Raw genomic sequence first — 23,039 nt, 5'->3', positions numbered from 1 at the left:
GATTGAGTATCAAGTTAGATAGAAATTTAGGAAAATATGTTACAATTGATTTTGTTGAACATCATAAGCATGACCTTATGCCTCAAGAGTGCATTCATATGTTGCTAGCCTAAAGAAAAATATCTACCACCCAAGTAATTGAAGTAAAATTGGCTTCAGAATTTGGAATCCCTCTTAGGTCTGCTTATGAGATATTTGGTAGGGAATCTGGTGGAAGAGCAGCACTTGGCTTCACGAAATTGGACCAAAAAAATTACTTGAGATCGAAGAGAAAAAAAGATTTGGAATATAGAGAAGCAGGTAGTGTGTTGCAGTACTTTCGTAGGAAAACTGTGGAAAATCCATTCTTTTATTATGCAGTCTAATTAGATTGTGAAGAGTAGATAAGTAATATATTTTGGGCCGATGCTCAAATGATAATGGACTATGCTCAATTTGGTGATGTAGTGACCTTTGACACTACTTACAAATTAAATAATGAGCATAGATCTTTTGGAACCTTTGTTGGATTTAATCATCATCAAGAAACAATTATATTCGGTGCAACGTTGATGTATGATGAGACTGTCGAATCATTCACATGGTTGTTTCAGATTTTTTTGAAGGCAATGTCAAACAAAGCTCCGAACACTATTTTCACAGATCAAAATGCTGCGATGGCTAAAGCCATTCCAAGTGTCATGCCTACTACAAACCACCGACTTTGCACATGGCATTTAATGCAAAATGTTGTGAAGCATGTAAGTTCTCTTTTTAAAGATGTAGGGGTGAAGGGTGTGTTTTCAAAATTTAGGCCTGAAATTGATGACGAAGAAGAATTCAAAATACAATCGGAACAAATGCTTGATAAGTATGATGCACGCAACAATCATTGGTTGGAGCAAACTTTTGGTGTGAATGAGAAATAGGGATGGCCATATATTATGAATTCTTGGGCAGCTGGAATGAGTGCTACTCAACTACGTGAATCTTTCAATGCATTTTTAAAGGATTATTCCAATTGTGATCATAACTTGATGGAATTTTTCATGCATTTTGAGAGTGTGCTCTATGAGAAGAGATATAAAGAATTGGAAACCGAGTATAATTTGTCCCAAAAATTGCCAAAGGTTTCAATTCCAACTTTGATGTTAAAGCAAGTGGCAGAGATTTATACTAAAACAATTTTTGAGGAAATCCAAAATGCGTACGTGCAGTCCATTGAAGGGTCCATTGTAGGCACTATTAATGATGGTGAGAGTACCATATTCACAATTAGAACGGTAGTAGATGGAAAAAAAAGATAAGAATCTGACTATGGATAGGGATGGTTCTTTAAATTGTAGTTGTAAGATGTGAGAACCCGTATTTTTGTATATTAAATTATTTTGGTAATTGTATTTAGCTACTTAATTTTGTAATCAACATCCATAATCCAATTCCATAACAACATTTTATGACGAAATTCTATAATTAACTTTTAATTATTTAATTAGTGCAACTTTTATCTTCATAGTATTATTATTATTGTTGTTGTTGTCATCACTTTTATGACTACACAAATCTAATTCTTAATATATATCATTCTATATAATTGTTCTGTATAAAGTTTTGCATTAATAATTTGTGTACAAAAAAATTAACCCATGGAGATTAATTGGTTCAATCTCAAGTCTTTTAGTTACCTATAATAATATTATAATATTAAGTCAATTAATAGTGATTATTAAACTATTAAATCATAATGTTAATAGCATCATGATTAATACTATTATTAAACTCCTTTAAATAAATTTATGTATCCTTATGTGATTAAATTTCTATATCTATATACAGCTGTGGAAATTTTTAAACAAATAGTAACTAAATTAATCAGAGGATAGTAGGGAGTAAAATACCTAGTGACTAAGTTATATATATTCATTGATTTTTATTTTGTATACAAAAAAAAAAAAGGAAATCAGATTTGTTTTTGGCAGAGGAATTCAGCCGTCTTTCTTCTCAAGAGGTTGTTGTCAAAGCATGCCAAGGCATGCATAGAAGTATACTCTAAAGCCTATATATATAGATAATCCCAAGCCAAGAGGCTGCTATCAAAGCATGCCAAGGCATGCATAGAAGCCTATATATATAGATAATAATTCCAAGCCAAGAGGAAAAAAAAATAATAAAAAAAAAAATTGTCTCCAAGCTCCTACATATAGAGCACTATTCACCCATTTTCATTTCCACGGCTGAGGAAAAGAAAAAGAGAGAAAGAGTAGAAAAGAAAAGAAAAAGATAAAAGAGAGGGTGCTTAGTGGTTACCAATTCAAAACCAATTTTGAGAATTGTTTGTAAAAGCTCTTGAGGTAGGAATATTCAATCTCTATCCTCCCTTAGATATTTTTCTTAACTAAATCTATATATTAAAAATATGCAAGAGTGTGCATTGTTAATACACAATAGCTCAATGCATGTTTACATTTTGATAGAATGATAATTTTATGATTATATGATTTCTATCATTCTTGCAAGCATGGATTATTTAGCTACTGATTTTCTTTTTATGTGTTCAAATATTCTCCATTATTTGAAATAATCTTGCATGCTTATGAATTTGTGTTCACTCTTCATAAATATTATTTTCATCTATTCCGTGTTCTCACTAATGAAAGTAAATATGAAGGATTAGAGTTTCACATAGGAATAGTAGCAAGAAATAATTTTTATAGTCTTGCGTATGATTTATGGTGAATACAAAGTGTGTTTTTCACAAAATAATGAACTTCTAGCAAAATAGATTTTTAATCCGTTTTGAATAAACCCAAACAAACTCATGAGAACACTTTCATAAAATCTGAAACTATTGGAGTTAGCTTAACACGTTTTCATGGTGCTAGAATATCGAAAAAATTATTTGACAACGTTCTGTGGTCAAAACATATTTTTAACTTCATTACTGTCTGGAGGTAGTAACAATGTTGACTTTACCAGGTCACTATTTATTCTACAAAATGAGTTTTCAAGTGATTCAAATTGGCAAAGTTAGATTTTTAAGTTACCTTTCTGAGAGGGAGTTTTTATGTGCATTAGGGCTGAGCTAGGCCAAGGCATGGTAATGAGCCGTTCTGTGGGCCCCGGTAAAAAGAGCTGAGTTAAAGGACCTTGTAGTTAGCTCGGTCCAAATATGGTTACAGTCACCACGGTCAAAGTGGTAATTAGGTCGGTCATAGTATTTGGAACCAAGGTATTTGGGCTTCTGATAGTGAACCTTGCTCTTGTTAGCTCGGTCAAAACTTGCTATAGTTAGCTTGGTTTCGACAGGCAACCAAGATGCAAGTGAACAAAAGCCAAGCTATGTGTTGCGTGTGAAGGTGCTAGATTAAGTATGATAGAGATATTGTTAGCTTGGTTATATTGTCATCCCACAGAGGTAAAACCATCTCACTTAGTTTAAGCAGTGAGGGGGGTGTTGGAGGATAAATATTATCTTTCAGGAGTGTGATTTCTAGGAGGACTCTACATGAAGGAATAAGAGTCCTACTAGGATTGTGCCACGCAGAACCTACAAAAGCTCACAACATAACCTATGTACAGGTAACGCAACTTTGATCCCCGAATAGATAGAGCTTTTGTTTATTTGTCTATTTTGCTGACTTAGGCATCAGACAGGTATCCGGTACACATCCGCCAGCTAGCTCCTGTTTGTGCTTTTAGGGAGTAAAGCGACGACGTTTGGAGGAGCGTAGACTTGATCAACAGGATTATACGAGAAGATAATTTCGTGCTCGTACAATATTCATAACAACATAATGGTAAGTAATGTAGTAAGTGGAGTTTATTTTAAGTGGTAGTAAGTGAGGTTTATTTGAGTGGTAAGTCAAGCCCAACAAACTGGTAAGTAAAGTCTTCTTGACTAGTAAGTATGATTGAATAAAATGGTAAGCCAAGAGTAATGAAGTAGTAAGTGGAGTTTACTTGAGTGGTAGTAAGTAAGGTTTATTTGAATAGTAAGTGAAATGCAAAATGAGATTTTTTCTTGGCATATTCAATGTAATGAAATCTATCCAATCTTCATTGCATCTGTGTATTCTCTCTCTGTAGCCTTGATATGACTGTTGCATCATCGCATGATTTGTTTCTGCATAGTTCAGTTGAGCGTGCCCTTGGAACCCGTAGCCCATGCCATCGACAATATATCTCAAGTTCACAACGTTTTTCGAAGAGGTCTTGCCATTGTAAGTTGTTTCTGTCAATATTGACCCCGCGTGGTGGATGATCGTATGCATGACCAACAATTACGTGACCCACATCTGATTGCCACGGATCATGCATGAAAAGAGGTTTATTATGGAAGTGATGTTTGGCTCCATACCATGTCTTTCCTAATGAATCAGTATAGGAACCTATTGTTGGAGGTGTTTGATCATCACTACCATGACTAAATGTAGAGCTAGATGATGCAATATTTTCAGATTTTCGTTTAGGCATTTTGAGTACTTAGGCTTGTAGTGAAGTGTGATGTATACAAGTGAGGTTAAATAAGGGTGTCACATGTGATCTATTAGTATTATTTTAATCATTGTTAATAGTCACATGTGAATAGTCATATGTACTAATGTCATGTCAATCATGTTCAATCATTTGAATGGTCAATAGTCATATGTACTAGTGTCATGATCAATCATTTTATATGAGTCACATGTGAATAGTCAAAGAGTAATAAAGTAGTGAGTGGAATTTATTTAAATAGTATACCCAGCCATCTTATTCTTAAATGTCGCTGGTTTCATAATTTTTTTTTTTTTTTAAGCATTGAGAGAGAAACGTCAAATTTTCCAAAATGTGATAGAATCTGTCCAGTTTTCTTAGAAAAATTATTTAACCATCTTCTATTGAGTTTCAGTCTTCAAACTCTTTTGAAAATATGTTCTAAAATTAAATATCTAGCAAGCCGTTCTGACCATACCTCTTTTTGACACCGTTTGAGGCCCCTTTTTATTTTTCAAACACAGATTACCTGTGCTAGAAGTTAATGTAACTCAATGTCCCAAAAAAACCAGTTTTCTCCAAATTTTATTTCTCCATTTTAAAATTGTTTTTAGCCTTAGTATTCTTCTCGAAATATTTTCCTAACTCGATGAACTAGCACCAGTTAAAATATTGTAATGGTTGAACTTCGTTTGGTATGGGTTTCATTTTTTTTTGTCTGACCATACAGTGCTGAAAGAAGAAGTGTGTGAATTCTTAAGAAATTTTGTGATGATTCCTACGACATTCTATCATATTTATTTTGGCTGCCATACATGATTGTGTTGTACTATATAAACATTATGTCACTGTGGTTTTCAAACTAAAACTCACACATGCATCAAAATGTGAATTCGACGAAGTAAAGAAACACGAAATTAAACCGATGATACATTAAAATTTAAAAGTGATGGGGTGAGCCCGGTTTAGAATCTTGCGCAAGTGAGTTGCAAACGCTAATATGGCACAAGAAGGTATTTCGGCTCTTATCGGTATAGGTGATATAAGGTTGGTGGTATGGGTGCCATAACATAGACCATTCCCTTCGGGTAGACCATGATGTCACGACTTGGGTACGTAACCCTGGTACATAGGCATCATTGGTAGTTACAGTAAGTAACATTTGAATATTTAACCAAGAGGGAGTTAGAATTGCCCGTGGCCATTGTTTAGTAGTTGAGTGGAAATAGTGCTCTGCGGGGAGTTACTTAAACTTATCTGATAAATGAAATCTATGTGAATTTAAAAGAAAACTTGGCATTTTTCCTTATGATGAAATACTGTTTCCACTTGCCATTGTTCTTATTATCTATTGTTATTACTTCAATTGATGGCATTCATGTTGTGCTTATTAAATGTTGCTTGTTATTTTGTTACTACACAGTGTTCATTAATTGTGAGTATTATTATCGTGGTGGGTATTTTCGGGTTGTAGTATCTTATTGAGCTCGTCGCTCATTGGCATTTCCGTTGTCCTGGTGTTTCATGCTAGGTACCGAAGAAAACACCAAGGTGTTGGAAGGTAACATTCAGCCTTGGTTAGCTTGAAGCATGCCAAAGTTCCATGAACCATTTTTCTAAGTTTTCTAGTTTTTTTTTTTTTTTGTGTGTGTGTGTGTGTGTGTGTGTATTTCTTTCATATACTAAGACTAAGTCTTGAGTTTTATTGGAGTTGTAATTTAAGAACTTTTAATTTTTGTATTGTTAATTAATGGATGGTGGTAAACTTAGTGGCAACATTGATGAGGAGTTCTTAATTAAGAAAATTGGTTTTAAGTTCTAAACCATATTATGATGTCCTCAAATTTTGGGGCGTCACACAAGAAGTTTGGAGTGAAGGGCATATTGTGTCGACATTGTTTGAAGGTGCTTAGAGATATATTCAATGCAACGGACCTTCCTACACAATACATACTGAAACGATGGACTAAAAAAGCAATGGCTGAAAGTGTGAAAGAAAGTCGTAGGTATGACGTCAAGGCTGATGTGAAACTACATAAAAGCGACCGATATAGGTCATTGACGAATATGTTTAGAGCAATAGCAAGTAGAGCCGCTGAAAGTGAAGAAACTTATCATTTGTCACTTGCAAAAGGTGAAGAATTGAGTGTAATGGTTGAAGACAAATTAAGTGTGCACACTTGTGGTCAAGTAAAGGTCACTGAATTGAGAAATTCCTCAACTAACACATGCCCACAGAGTAATGAAGTAGATTGTCCAATCCAAGCTAAGAGACTTAAGAAAAGACAAGCAACTAGTATGGGAAGAAGGAGGATCAAGGGCGGGATGGAAAAATCTATTGCAAAGAAGAAAATAATGCAATCTATGCAGGTAATAACACGAAAAAGTTGCATATGATTAAATGATATTTTGTTATGTGTGATTGTTATGTGTTATGTCATATGTGTTACCAATTTTGTATTATATGTGTTGGAAAAATAATGAATTAAATAAATTGGTCGTTTGTAGGGTGATGCTTTTTGTACTCTTGAAGGTCAATCTGAGCCTCATGTTGCCATGGGTAATAATTCTAGTCAGGTAATATTTATTATTGTGTGCAACCTTGTGTTAATCTTGTTGGATTGGTTATTCTTGCAATCTAGTAGGGAGATATTTATTATTTTGGGTCTTTTGTGATGCATGTAGGGTGGTTCTTTTTGTGCTTCCCAAGGTCAATCTCAACCTTGTTCCACCATGGGTAATCATTCAATACAAGTAATATTTAATATTGTATGCAACCTTTAACATGCATAGAACTTAGGGAAATTGAACATCATACAGAACCATTGTTTTATTTTATTAATGTTGTTGGATAACTAAGATTCCCACATATCTTCAATTGGTTCTTCTTGCAATCTAGTCATATGAATTTTTTTTTTTTCGAGTATTGGTTGTATAGGGTGTTATTGTTTATACTCCCCAAGGTCAATCCCGACCTCCTTTCTCCATGGGTAGTAATTATATTGAGGTAATATTTCATATTGTGTGTTTTTTTATATGAAAACGCATTATTTATTTGTTTTTATTTCATATATTATTTTCTTTATGTTGGTTTATTTTAGGGTCATGGTCATGGTGTCTATATTTCTTAATCTCAACCTGAATCTCAATCTCAACCTCCCTTTGCCATGGGTCGTGCAAGTGTTCCTCATGTTATGTATCCTACATATGATGTGAGTTATAATTGCTTACATACTTTACACTGAAGTGGTAGTATACATTGTATCAATATTTTAATAAATTTAGCACTATTACAGGGAAATAACACGCCTCAGTCAATGCCTTTAGTCTATCCCACTCAGACATCGTTTTAGGAGTTGCTTTGAGGTACTAATGTTCAACACTTTGCAATCCAACTGTCGCAAGCCTCACATTGTCCTGCTGACAACCATGTAGATGGACATCTTTGAAAGGCTTGCACCGAACAATGATGTTATTATATTTTTAGATTTGGGTGTATTTTTTTATGTTGTTCGAATTTGAGTATTTTTTCTAGACATCTTTTTTATGTATTTTTTTTATGTTTGGGAACAAAGTTCTTGCCATTCATTGCAATGGGAACAATGGGAGCAATGTTTGCAATGGGAATAATGTTCTTTTTTTATGATGTTGGGTGTTGGCTGTATGACTAAGAAGAATATGTTGGCTTTATGATGTTGGGTGTTGGTTGTATGTTTGCTCAATGGGTGTTGGCTTTATGATGTTGGGTGTTTGCAATGGAAACAATGTTATTTTTTTGATTCTTATGCTATGAATGAGAGCATAATGCATACAGTATAAATGCATAAAGCAAAATGCAAGCACATGATATGATTTTTATGCCATGATTTTTTAGATTTTTGCAAGCAGAATTGTTGAGAGCAGAATTCTTATGCTATGAGAGCAGAATTCTTATGCAATGATTCTTGGGAGTAGAATTCTTGTGTTATGATTTTTTTGCTTTTTATGTATGTTTGATCCATGGTGTAGAATGCATGCATATATATCTTTGGGATAAGGATGGATAGATTCTTTATATATATTTGAGCAGAATGCATGCATATATATATATATATATATATATATAATTAAATTGGTACAATTTATTTCAAATGGGTCATCTAAATCGTTATTGGTCATTACAAGCGAAAGCAATTCTGTTTTAATTGTGAATATACATAACACCTAATTTCATTAATTAACACAATTGACATAGCATAGTAACTTCATTAATAAAGCATTGTTTGGATTTTACATGCACATATAAAAGCTTCACAAACCAAATACAAGTTCTACAAACAGTGGTTACATTCAGTAGAAATGGTTACATTCACTTGAGAAGCCCCACTAGCATGGTAAAATCAACCATCACTAAGGTTGTCAACATAATGAATTTCATAACTTCAAGTCGTTCTCGTTGGTTTGCCTCAAGTCGTTCCAATTTATTCAAAACTTCATTGTTTCTCTTAAAATTATAATCATACTTGCTCTCATCTTCATTCTTCATATGCATAGCTTTAGTTCTCCTTTGGATATTTGATGCATTCCCAGTAGAAGCTGCTCCCTACGCAAAGTAGTCACAAATCTTATCTGCACACTTGAAATGCAACCTTCTTGGATTTTTCTCTAATTCTGATATGTACGCTCTTGCTTTTTTCTCACATTTGCATCGCTTATTTTACAAGAATCCAGCATCATTGTTTGAACCCACTGACATGTTAATCCTAATAACAAGTAAACACAGAATTCAATTTCAAATGTAGCCATAGAACCTTAATCTAGGCAGCTGTGAAGCATGTAAAAAATTAAAGAGTTCATTTTCATCAATATGAAATTTCCAAGAGATCAACATCCTTCAAACACACTTTTATGACATGAAACCTAGAAACCCATTGACATGTTGAATTTGTTTTTTTTTTTTTAAATCTTTTTTTTTCTTCTCTACAATCTTAAATCATATTAGATGGAAAGAACAAATGGATTAACCAAGCTGGTGTATTGAATTTGAAATAGTAAATGACGAACAAATAGTAAATGATGAATAAATAGAATAGTGTAAATGAGGAACAATGAAGACAATGTTCTCATCATTTTGAATGGATTACCAATAGAGTATGATGCTTTCAAGCCTGCAATTCGATCTAGGTTTGAAAGCATCACCATGGAAGAATTGTCCTCTTTATTATGCTCAGAGGCCATTCACATTGAGGCAAAACTCAGACAGAATTCAGAATTACCTGTTACTTATGCAACAATAAAGGAGTCACAATCTTTATCTTTTTCTTAAGGATTTTATAATCATCAAAGTGGATGCAATTATTTCAGAAATGATTCAAGACAATGTTATAGAGGAAATAAGTCTTGTTAAAGAGGTAACATGTCTATTTATGGCAGATCTTCTGACATAGGAAGAAGTATTTATGCTGTGATTGCCATATCTATGGTAAATCTAACCACTATGCTCTGAGTGTTGGTACAAGCTTGATACTCACTTTCAACCACAGTCTCAACAACATGCAAATCAACCATATACTCATCAACAACATCAGTTTTTCCAAGCCTCTCACGGTTCATATTACTTCATATCCTTCTCCATACTATTCACTTCAGCCAAATCATTCCATTAGATTATATATATATACTCACTTCAGCCAAATGTATATATAGTGAAAATTATGCTTTTCAAGCTCTGGAATCAGCAAACCTCAACAAATCATTCCATTCAATGAAAAAATGGATAGAAAAAGTATAAATCAATTTAGTGTGAAACCACAAACATCACAAACACCAAAACAAACAAACCTCGTCGCTGCCTCGCGTTCGTCGACCTTTGTGTTCGTCTCTCGCCGCCTCCACTTGCTTCACTGCCGCATCTCTATCTTCATCTCCCCTCGCTTCGTGTTCGTCGCCTCTCCCGTTCAATGATCTATTTAGCTCTGTTCGTCTCTCTCAGAGGGGCTAGGGCTCAACAACCAAAAGGGGTTGAAAATAAAAAAGGGGAAAAAAAAAGTCAAAACGACGTCGTTTTGACGCACGGCAGGGAGGGTCGCAGGAAAGTGCAGCCGAGGATCCGGACTGCTCATAATATGGCTCATGTAATATTAAACACAAATAATTGAGTAAAATTCTATCGATAATTGGATTCTTTGATATTTTGCAAAAAAAGAAAAAAAAGAAAAAAAAGAAAAAGAAAAAGAGAGAATAACATTGAGTAAAAATTTATTGTTAGTTGGATTTATTAATATTTAAAAAAAAAAGAAAAAAGAATAACTTTGAGTAAAAAAATTTTGATAGTTGGATTATTTAATATTTAAAAAATATATAAAAAAGAAGAAGAATAACATTGAGTAAAAATTTATTTATTCTTTAGTTGATATAAGCTTAAATTTGATAATAATATAGAGGGTATTTGTGAAATTTTATATGGTTAATCCCATTTCTATTTCTTAAAATAAATATGAACTATTATTAGTCTACTGGTTATCAAACAAATATAATTTTTTTAGGATAAATTACAAATACACTTACTGAGATTTAATTAAAATACGAATCGCCACTTGTAATTTTGAAAATTACATTCCACTCCTTAATGTTTCTAATTTCATAACAAATCGCCAATTTTATTAATAAATTATTAAGTCAATTAACTGTTTTTAATAATGTTAGAAATATATTTCAATTAATAATTTAGATAATTTTTATTATTGTATAGAAGAATAGTTATGAATTTCATTTTTTTAATTAATTTGTTATATAAAAAATACTAACAAAAAAATATTTATAATTTTTTAAATTATAAAAAATAATCTATACTTTAAATAAATTTCAAAAATGTAATTATAATTTATTATTTTTTTAATTTCTTCGCCAATAATCTCTTCACTAATACCTGGAAAAAGAAACAGGACTCTGTACTCAATCCGGATAATTAAACGGGCCCACAGATGAGGTGCGCATTTGCACACCGTGCGTAAATTAGGACCCTCCTGACCAATCTATCTGAGAGATTATTTCCCCCAAAATCTGAGAGATTATTTCCCCCAAAATATACTATTAACCTTCTCGTTCTCTGGTTCCTCTCTCTCTCTCTCTCTCTCTCTCTCTCTGCCCCATGCACCCATCTCTCTTCATTTCTTGATCATCGCCATTGAAAAACCCAGAAACTCTTATACATACATAGATACACACACATATATAGAGAGAGTTTTAGAGAGAGAACGAGAGTAAGATCGGACCTTCGCCAGCCTCTCTGGGGGAGATGGCTTTGAGGCGCCTTCTCACGCAGGTCACTTCTATCTTCTTTAAAAATCAAAATCTTGGATTTTATTTATATACACCACTTTCCTATGATTGTTTTCATTTTTTCTTTATGATTGTTCGATTCTTGAAAGCTCTCGATCTTTACGTTGACAAAAACCCTAATCTTGGTCTTCTCTAGGGTTTTCGGTCAATACATCAAAATAGATTGTCATTTTTTTTTGTTTTTTTGGTTTCCTGTTGTTTTTTACTCATTACAATACATAGTCTAATAGGTGAGGAAGCTAGAGTTTTTGGGGGAAAGATTGCATTTTTAATTTATTTATGGGTATTTGATTACATATCTTGATGTGGGTAAAGTCCGAAACTGAAACTTTGTGAAAAGATTGCTCTTTTATGACAAGAATTAGCTTTCACAGCTACTTTTAGCTTGTATTTTGCTCTATTCTGCAGATGGGTCTCTTTGTTTTAGTTTGGTTTTTTGTGGGTGTTTGATTAAAATTTTCATATTATTTGAAAAGGAGGCTATTATGGTTTTGAGCACTCCTTTACAATACGAAACACAAGCCGAATACAACTTTCATGTTCAGCAATGATTGGTAGAAATTACATGTCGGTCGATTTGTCATTTTCATATAGCTTTTGGAATGGTGAGGTTAGGATAGTTGAGTTTGGCTTGTTGACTATTCAGATGCTTTTATCTCATGATTTCATTGCATGACATCAGTATTGAATTCTGACATTATATGGTTGTTTTATTTCTCTTATCTTATTAAACATTATGTTTTCACTGCAACAGGTTTCGAGGCAGCAGTTAAACAGTTTATTTCCCAGATCTTATTTCACTTTCCAAAGGTTTGGAGGTATGTATGATTTGCTGGCATTCTCAATTCATATATTTGTGCTGTGGTTTGCTTTTATATTCATTTGTGTACTTTACTAATGCAGAAGTAGATCTATTCACTTTACTAAACTAAAATATTTTGCAGAATCATGTTTTCCCTACTGATCTGTTATCGTAACAGTTGTGTTTCTTTTAATGGTGGTGACTAGTAGTTGAAGCCCGCACAACATGATATAGGAACTCTAATACAATATGTTTATGAAGAGAATAAATGACTTGATTTGAGTATTTAAAATTCATTATCTTAAAATCTTATTATAATTATTGTAGAAATGCATTCTAAGAGAACAAAATCTGTTGTTAGAGGTTAGTAGGAGTTTAAAGTAGTGGGATTGGAAAGTGGAGAAAAATAAGTATAAGGAGAGAAAAAAGAAAGGGTGGTTCTTGAATTAAATGTCCCCTTGTGTGCTTAAATTTTAGAAATCTAAAACTATAGTAGTAGGGGCATTTAAGGAACTAAAATTATGGCAGGCTTTAAGAGACAAGTAGGGTGTTTCCTTTTAATGATAGTATAGATGTAAACAATTGCATGAGAGTGGATAGTTGTTATATATTGGTTAATGGATGGATCATTGTTTACCCTTGTGCCATGCGACGGATGAAGGGCATGTCTGAAAATATTTGTTATGAATTTGCTGTAATCTGGAGTTTATGCTTTGTCTTAACACTGTCTAGCGGGATCTTTGTGAATCTTGTAAATTTATAGCATTTAGTTGACACAGATTGATCAGCTTGTTGCTTCTTCTTCTTCTTCTTTTTTTACACTATGAATTTTGCATGGTAACTGTTACTGGGAGAGTGAATGCTTAGAATGATTGATAAAGCCCTTTATAAGGTTGGTTATTTACATTGTGGGTTATCTTGAAGGTCACTAATAGTTCCAACTCTAATTGCATATTCTATTGATGTGTCTATGCTTCTTGCAACTTGCATCCTTCCCTAAGAAATTTTAGTCCAGTGGAATGTGCTCTTAGTCATGTCCTCAGTTTTTGCTCATATGTGGCCAATAAGATTGTAGATCAGGAGCTGTTTAGTATTTTGATTTTACTACTGATGAGGAAGAGGCTTTTTCAAGTCAATCAGCGGTGTCAATTTAAAATAATAAGGATAGGCCTAAAAGCCTAGAAGTCGTGATGGAAAATTCAGCATTGACAATGGTCTACATCTATAATTATAGTAATAATTATAGTAAAATAGTATTCAGGATAGTCTGATATCCTCATTTTCAGCCAAGGCTAGTGTTTTAAAAGGTGCACTTAGGCGCAAGGTGCACCTGAGGTGCCTAAGATATCTTGAGGTGAGGTGCTGTAGGAAAGGTGTATCCAAGGCACAGTTGCGAGGCGCACACCTTATGCACTTCATATAAATTTTGCTCCAACCTTATTCGTTGTGTGTGCAGCCACAGGGAATCGAAACCCCTTCAATAAAAATGCAAACATGTGCTTTGAGCCACAATTTTCCTTTTCTAAAAAAGCCCTAGGCATTGAGCAAAAGCTCTGGGATTGCAAGATCGATATATGATATTGGGATTCATTTTCAATAGTAGTATTATGCGAACGATATAAATGTAGTACCTGTGGAAATAAGTGATCAAAAGAAGCATCACCAAACCAAGCATTTTTCCAAAATTGGATGCACTTACCGTTCTCGATCCTAAAACAAATGAACTGAGAGAAATGACTAATTCCCTAAGAAATGCACTACTATGGAGATCTAGAATTGCGCTTATTAAACCTCATGGGAGTTCCACCCATTGTGTTGAATTCCATACATGCTCAATGGGGACAATCAGGAAGGTGCATCACCTCTATGAGTTGGTCTGATGAATGCTTTGGTGATGTTACTTACCAAATCAAAGGCCGGTAATCAAAATTGCTCAGGTCAGTGAGTTCCCACAAAAAATTCCCCAACGACACAGAATTTTTTAAGCAAGACTTAAATTTTTCCATTGAAATTTCAAATTTTGCGTGCTCATGTATGAAAATAAATATCTCATGTCATGTATTTGAAGAATGGGTGGGGTATGCAGTGTTATATGGACATTTCTATACTGCCAAGGTACTTCTGCCCTCAAGAAATGACAAGGTTCAGGGCATTGGGATCAGTGTTCAACCCTATACCCAAATTGAAGATTAGATAGCAATAGTGGCATTATGCGAATGAGATAAATGCTACAGCCATGGAAACAAGTGATCAAATGAAGCATCATCAATCCAAAAATCCTCCTAGAATTGGATACGCTCCTGATTCCTGACCCTGAAATGATTAAACTGTGTGAAATGACTAATTCTCTAAGAAATGCATTTCCGTGGAGATCTAGTATTGCCCCTATAGACCTCATGAGAGTACTGCCCATGGTGTTAAATTCCTTACCAGCTCATATGTCATAAAACATCTCTTTCAAGGGTAAACCTCCATAACCATTTTTCACGGTGTTTTGTTCTTAACAACAATATTTCCAGTGGCAAGACTCCCTTGCTTTTTGTAGGGGTCACCACAACCCAACTAACTAAATGGTTCCATTTAGGAGGCTGTCATTAGAGCATCCTTGAAAAAGTGAAACCGCATGGTGGGCTAATAGCACTACCTGAAATTTCTCTTGTATTTTTCTGTAATTTAGTGCTTTGTTCTTAACAACAATATTACTAGTGGCAAGACAATCTTGTAATTTAGTGCTCTCTTCTTCTTGTGTTAATGCCTTTTGGGAACTGAGCCTCACTCATCCTTGATTGTTATGTTTGAATGTGTCTGCATGATATTTCTTCAAATTCAAAGTGAAGTTCTATAATTATTTATTGGTGTACCCTGTGACAATGCATTATGCAAAGATAAACGCCGGGGGGGAGAGATAATACAAAACTAATAATTGACTGTTACCCCTTTGCGCAGGGAATAGACTTTTGGGTGCTCAAGAAAGGCTTCAGTCAAGTTATGTTGGCAGTTTAGCTCGCAGGGTACGCGACACAGATGGACCGAATGATGCTGCATATTTAAAAGAGCTTTATCGTCGAAATGATCCTGAGGCTGTGATAAGGCTATTTGAAAGTCAACCTTCCTTGCATTCTAGCCCATCAGCACTTGTTGAATATGTTAAAGCATTGGTCAAAGTTGATAGGTTGGATGAAAGTGAGTTGTTCAAGACGTTGCACAGAGGTGGGTATGGGAAGGGAACAGCCTTTGAAGTTAGTTAGTTTGTTTGTTTTAATTCTTTATTGCTTTTAGGTTTTATATGTTTTGTTTATCTAGTAACCAGTTGAACTAATTCATCAAGATAAGCAGCTAAAACTCTTCTTGTGTAATGCATGAAGTAAGAATTGTTTATGGTACGTTTGGTGGGGTTGCTTAAAGTGTTGGCCCCACATCCGGGCTGCTTGTATTTATGACTAATTTGTTGTGTTTCAGAAAAATGAAAAAAACAAAAGAAGAAAAGTTCTTTAATTACATAGTTCATCATCCATTTAGAAGAATTTTGCAAGTTAGCTTCTTGTGTTCTTTTCAGACCATTTCTCTCTATTTTTTTGGTGATCATCTTATTATCCCTCCTCAATTTTGACCAACTAAACAAGAGAATTATACAGGGATTGGAGGCACTTTCAACTCACATGCGGAGGAAGAAAGTATAGGGGGCCTTGCAGCTTTTAGGAATGTGGGAAAACCTACAAAAGATGGTGTTCTTGGAACTGCTAATGCTCCAATACATATGGTGGCTGCAGAAGGAGGGCATTTCAAAGAACAGTTATGGCGGACATTTCGTACCCTGGGCATGGCCTTTCTCTTGATTTCAGGTGTAGGAGCACTCATTGAGGATAGAGGAATTAGTAAAGGTAAGACTAACTTCTGAAGTTACAGATGCCTTTGTAATCTGGTTCCAAAACGTTTATGATTTTCTTTTCTATTGCTGTTTATACCTTCAGGACTTGGTCTAAATGAAGAGGTGCAACCCACCATGGAATCTAACACAAAATTTAATGACGTAAAGGGTGTTGATGAGGCAAAAGCTGAGTTAGAAGAAATTGTTCACTATCTTCGAGACCCTAAGGTAATGATAATACATCATGGGTTTTGTGTGCATCTCTCTTTTTCTCTGTGGGTATGTGCATCCTGGTTTGTATCTATTTACTTCATTTCTTTTTGTTGTTCATGGACACGCATACCCATGTATACGGTGAAATACCTATTGCAACATTTGCACAACATTCCACTGCACATATTTCTCCTAAATTTCTTAAATCATTCTATTGCTTTTTTTATTTTTTGGGGAGTGCTATGTGGAGGTGAGACAGGCCCGGAAGATTAAGTTATTTATTTTGGAACATTTTATTTAGGGAATTAGAATATTTTGTAATTTTGGTTGTGGAATTTATTTCCTTTTTAGTTATTTCTTTGAGCTGGACTATAAATATTGGAAGGATAGTTGATTGCAGCTACCTTTGATATTGAAATTTGAGAGTTAAATTTTGTTTGCTAGGGTTTTTTTTTCCTGTTCTTTTCGTTTGTGTGTTTTCCTTCTTGCCAGCCGTCCGGCATTAGCTAAAATATGTGTAAAGGTAAGTGTATGATTTTGAAGCCTAATTCTCCAGTTAATGCACATATGTTTTCCTTAACCATGCAGACAAGTTCAAATCTTTTATCCTAGCTTTTTCTTTCTTTACAGCGCTTCACTCGTCTTGGTGGCAAGCTTCCAAAAGGTGTTTTGCTTGTTGGTCCACCCGGCACTGGCAAGACTATGTTAGCAAGGGCTATAGCAGGAGAAGCTGGGGTGCCTTTTTTCTCATGCAGTGGCAGTGAGTTTGAAGAAATGTTTGTGGGTGTTGGAGCCCGAAGGGTGAGAGATCTCTTTGCTGCTGCGAAGAAACGATCACCATGTATCATATTTCTTGATGAGATAGATGCCATAGGAGGAAGTCGCAACCCGAAGGATCAACAGTACATGAAGATGACATTGAATCAGTTGCTTGTTGAACTGGATGGCTTTAAACAAAATGACGGCATCATTGTGATTGCTGCAACTAATTTTCCAGAATCATTGGATAAGGCATTGGTGAGACCTGGACGCTTTGATCGTAACATTGTTGTCCCAAATCCAGACGTTGAAGGGCGGAGGCAGATTTTGGAATCTCATATGTCAAAGGTATTGTTACTTTTTGAAAAGATATTTGTTGTTTGACTAAGGCCCTGTTTGATAACACAATAAGTGCTTAAAGTTGAGCGCATTCAATACCATCACAATTAATTACGTCATAATTGCCCATTACTATCTAAAAATTGACTGAAGAATGGTCTTAAGTATAAGGGACAGAGATTTGTCGTATCACTGAATGTTGAATATACTATACTCATTGAAAGGAAGTTTTGAAGTGAATGTAAAGGCAGTTTTCATTTTCATTGTCAACCAACATTTTTATCTAATTTTCAAATTTAAAAGTTTAGTACTTAATTATTTCACCACTAGAAATTAAGTCCTAGAAGTGACTTAATCAACTAGTCTTTACTTTTATGCTGGGCCTGCCTGATATGCTCTTTCTACCATTGGCTTGGTTTATGTATTTTTACACTCATATACAGTCTTCTTCTTGTTTGCCTTTCAAGTAAACAATTATTCTATAATCCTCCATAGGCTAGCAGTACTAAATTAGCTTTGAAAGAAGGTGAAAAGGAGCCTATTAAGGGCTCAGGGCTCAGGGCTCAGGGCTCATGTCTAATGACAAAAGAAGTGACCTAGGTTTAGATGGCCTCATACAATCTGGACCAACCTGGGAGTGGTGTCTATCACCCTGATATGAATCTGACACATCATTGTCCAATGGCAATTGCTAGGATATAATTGTGCAAATATGGTCACTAGTGTGATTTTGTCTTTAATCACTATACACATAGATTCATAGCCGTAGTTGTTAAACCGCAATACAAATTTTCAATTGAAATTCTCATAATTTGATCGGTGAGAAGTAAGAATGGTACATCACTGGTAATTGCTAGGATATAATTGTGCAAATGTACTCACACTGGTTATTTTTTCTTTAGTCACTGTAACTGATCAAACTATATATACATACATATTCATTATCATAGTTGTTAAATCAAGATATGAATTGTCAATCGAAATTCTCTTTTTTCGACATTTGAATTGTAAGCCAGTAACTCTTTCTATAGTTGATAAAAAAAAAGATATTTAGACATGTAAAAAATTTAAAATCTACTGAAAATCTGAAAGACATATTAATGCTAAACTTGTAGTAAATGGTGATAACATCGTCTAGTAGTAGGTCAAGTGTTTGCTTTCATGTCAAGATCAAGGGATGCAGGTCTGAAAGTCCTTGCATAGCTTATAAGACCATATTACATATATATATATATATATACAAAACCAAACGAAACCAAGCCTTAAGTCCCATCAAATAGAATTGGCTGCATGAATCCTTCTTCTCCACGCGATTTTATCCAAGGCCATTTCGGTAGTCAAATTAAGGAGATTCATATATCTATTTACTACACTAATCCACGTCAATCTAGGTTTGTCCCTTCCTCTAACACTATCATCTACCATCACTGTATCGCATTTCTTTACTACTGTCTTTGGTGGTCTCCGTTGTATATGACCAAACCATCTCAATCTATTCTTTCTCAACTTATCTTCTATCGGTACTATTCTTACCCATTCTTGAATATACTTATTCCTAACTTTGTATTTTCTAGTCTTGCTACACATCCACCTTAGCATGCTCATCTCAGCAACACTCATCTTCTCTACATGCTATTTCTTAGTTACTCAACATTCCGTCCCATATAACATTGTCGGTCTAATAGCCAGCTCATATTCCGTCTCATATATATATATATATATATATATCTGTGTGTTGATCCAAATTTCATGGTCCATCATACTTGAAGCTAGAATATCTATATTTCAACATAGGATAAAATTAACAAAATTTGCATAATAATTTCATTAATTCATCACGAGTTTCAAATTTACAATTACTTAAAATAATCTATTATTTCTATCAAACCATAGTCTATAGTCGACACTAAACCATGGTCCCTTATAATAATACATTAGACTTGTTCTTTTCATTTTTCATGACTACAGTTCTCAACAAAGTATGTAAACAACGTGAAACTCCCAAATTTCAAACAAGTATAAGTTAACTCAATTTATAGTTGTCAATTAGTAGGGGTCAAAGTAGCCAAACTACCAAACATTTCAAGCTTCCCTATGCCTCTGAAAGATTCTTTTAAATTTGAATATGAAGCCTTGTAAAGAAGAAATTCTTTGTCTTTTGAAAGTTAGGGATTGAGAGGAGAAGAATGTAATGAAACAACCTTAAAAGCTTTGAAAGGTTTTGGAGATCATTTTCCAACTAAAAAACAAAGGGGCAGAAAAAGAGCCAAAATAAAAAAAGAACCATTCTGCAGATTTGATGATGAATTGACTGATTCAGGCCCTCTGATGCTTCGCCCAATCAATTTGTACCGATTAGGGCTTAAATATACTCAAACTGTATGATTTTAACAGCTATGTTCACAGTAACAACTATTAGTGAATATAATAAAATCCATAAAATCTTATTGTTATGAATGTAACTATGTATAGTGTGTTATTCTATTGTTTATGTACATTTGTAATAGGGTTTGTTTAGTTTCACTTCATCTTCATTGCACAGCCAATTGAAAGAGGTATCTTGGCTGATGCCAATTGAAAGATGTTAGATTCCTCTTCATGTCCTCCAATATAGGTAATTTGTTAAAAGCACTAAATTCCTAATGCAAAGAAGGTAAAACAAGGAGGTCTCTATAGCCTAACTTATGATTTGTGTGATCTAAATACTGTTTGACAGGTTCTCAAGGCAGATGATGTTGATATGATGATCATTGCCAGAGGAACTCCTGGCTTCTCAGGTGCTGATCTCGCTAACTTGGTCAATATCGCAGCCCTCAAGGCCGCGATGGATGGTGCTAAAGCTGTGAGCATGGTTGATCTAGAGTATGCAAAGGACAAGATCATGATGGGAAGTGAGCGTAAATCCGCTGTTATATCTGACGAATCACGACGACTGACAGCATTCCATGAAGGTGGCCATGCCCTTGTAGCTATTCACACGGATGGTGCTCTTCCAGTGCACAAGGCAACAATTGTGCCACGAGGAATGGCTCTCGGCATGGTTGCCCAATTGCCTGACAAGGATGAGACAAGTATTTCTCGTAAGCAAATGCTAGCTCGCCTCGATGTTTGCATGGGGGGTCGAGTTGCAGAAGAGCTCATCTTCGGAGAAAACGAAGTTACTTCAGGTGCATCTTCTGATCTCCAGCAAGCAACTAGTCTTGCTAGAGCTATGGTTACGAAATATGGCATGAGCAAACAAGTTGGGCTGGTTGCTCACAACTACGACGATAATGGGAAGAGCATGAGCACCGAGACTAGGCTCCTTATCGAGGAGGAAGTGAGAGGATTATTGGAAAGGGCTTACAACAATGCAAAAACCATTCTCACCACCCATAGCAAAGAGCACCATGCTCTTGCTAATGCATTGCTCGAGCACGAGACACTGACAGGGACGCAGATCAATGCACTTCTTGCTCAAGTCAACTCTCAACAGCAGCAACAACCGCAACAGCAAGTGGTTGTGCAACAGAGCACTTCGCAATCCAACCCTGTCCCACCTTCGACGCCCAATGCAGCGGCTTCTGCTGCTGCTGCTGCAGCTGCAGCCGCCGCCGCAGCAACTTCAGCAGCCAAGACGAAAGGTATTGCCCCAGTGGGATCTTAGCAGGGACAATGTTTGTAGGGTTTTTTCATATTGGATGTGCATATACTTATTTTACATGCGAGTCCCTTGTCTTTGAGAAGAATTGTACTTTGACACCTTCCAATGAGGTTCTATTTGTGTACCAATCGTGAGTTTGGAAGATGAAAGCTGTAGAACAAGTGTAGCGGTTATATTTTTAAGCTGATAGAACAGTATTTATTGTCCCTTTTTTTTCTTTGGCACCTGTCAGCATAAATAATCATTTTTAAGTTGCTAACATTTTTCTGTTTGAGTTGTAAAGTTTTTAATAAAGGGCTTCAACTTCTGTTATCCTTAAATTGCTTTGCACTTGCTACTTTTTGGGTAAATCCAAGTTTCAGAAAATGCTTTGTCAATCAGATAAATTATAGTTTTGTAGGTACTCGTAATCGATACAACAGTTGCAGTTTGGTTACCAATATTTTTGTAGGTTTCTTGTGGAATTAAGTTTGGTGTTTGTGCATAATGGCTGTCGAGTTCTACACCGTATATGTATGTTAAATGGATTTTGTGCCATGTGATTAACACAAATGTCCACAGTAATCTTGTAACGTGTCTTCACCAGTGTGTGTTTGTGAATGTAAGAGCTGGCTCCAAAAAAATGGAAGCATATGGCCCTACGTTGTTCAAATTGTAATGGAATCTGTAATGGAATCCTTGGAAAAGCTTTGCCGATTCAAGTGGTACGTGAGTTGGGTTTAGAACGTAGTTGAGACAGGGGTAGTGCCCTGAGGCTCATAAGGGAGAAATGTCCTACTGAAGGAATGTGAAAGTGAGAGTATACTTTCCAAGTGTGATGTTTGGACTCGTGAACTCATCACTGAATTTATATTGTTTATTTCATAAAATTTTGTATTTCGATCAACAAAAAAATATGAAATTGATTTAATAATTTTAATTATATAATTTCATTATATTTGTTTTTAATTGTGTGATTATGATTTTCAAATTAATTAAAAAAAATTATAAATAATTTATACATGAGCTTACAAAAGGAGCAATTTAAATCATCGAAATAGTTACTGGAGAGAAAGAAAAAAAAAATTAAAAAAAAAAAGCTAAATCCCATTATGCATATGTATTTTTCATTCTGATAATTAATTATACAGAATAATATTCTTAGAAACTAATTAATTATATGACCTCTATATGACTTGGGTGCATTCATTAGCATGAGAAGGTACACATGCACATAAACCACAATAAAAGAATAGATACTAATATTTGCGGTTTTAAAAAATATAATAAATTCTATAATTATGACATAATTATGTCTGACTATTTTTTTTTTAAAAAAAAACTATGTTAAATTAGCTGTAATTAACGTAAATTGTGTAGTTATAAGCCAAAATTTGAGTAAAAATTATATATATTTCCATGTAAAAAAATTATAAAATTGATGAATTACTAATAAAAATGACATACAGGATTATTTGAATTAAAATATTAACAAACTCTAATATAATTATATCAAATTTATGGGATTGGGGTTTGATGTATATTTTTTTTAATAATAACATTAGAGATCCACATTTTATGCCTACAATTTACAAGTACATTTATAATGCTATGACAAGGATGATGGTCCCATATCATTAAGTGCGTAATTAATTAAAAACAGA

At 34.5% G+C, this 23,039-nt stretch overlaps 2 protein-coding genes across 2 annotated transcripts; both read left to right on the top strand.

Annotated features, from left to right (window-relative positions):
* Positions 1-419: 419 nt before the first annotated feature.
* On the top strand, positions 420-908 carry LOC145805255 (protein FAR1-RELATED SEQUENCE 5-like). The gene has a single exon (XM_082900361.1). It carries the CDS (start codon positions 420-422, stop codon positions 906-908), a length of 489 nt encoding a protein of 162 aa, XP_082756487.1.
* A 10,478-nt stretch (positions 909-11,386) lies between these two features.
* On the top strand, positions 11,387-21,716 carry LOC114319209 (ATP-dependent zinc metalloprotease FTSH 4, mitochondrial). Its single transcript, XM_028266216.2, has 7 exons — positions 11,387-11,755; positions 12,527-12,590; positions 15,521-15,784; positions 16,210-16,455; positions 16,546-16,670; positions 17,286-17,762; positions 20,470-21,716. Exons 1-7 carry the CDS (start codon positions 11,729-11,731, stop codon positions 21,397-21,399), a joined length of 2,133 nt encoding a protein of 710 aa, XP_028122017.1. The 5' UTR covers positions 11,387-11,728; the 3' UTR covers positions 21,400-21,716.
* The last annotated feature ends 1,323 nt before the right edge of the window (positions 21,717-23,039 follow it).

Source organism: Camellia sinensis, chromosome 13, assembly GCF_055761805.1.
Source record: "Camellia sinensis isolate YWXY chromosome 13, ASM5576180v1, whole genome shotgun sequence".
In the NCBI taxonomy this organism is placed as follows: Eukaryota; Viridiplantae; Streptophyta; class Magnoliopsida; order Ericales; family Theaceae; genus Camellia; species Camellia sinensis.
This window is presented reverse-complemented; position numbering and strand designations above follow the sequence as displayed.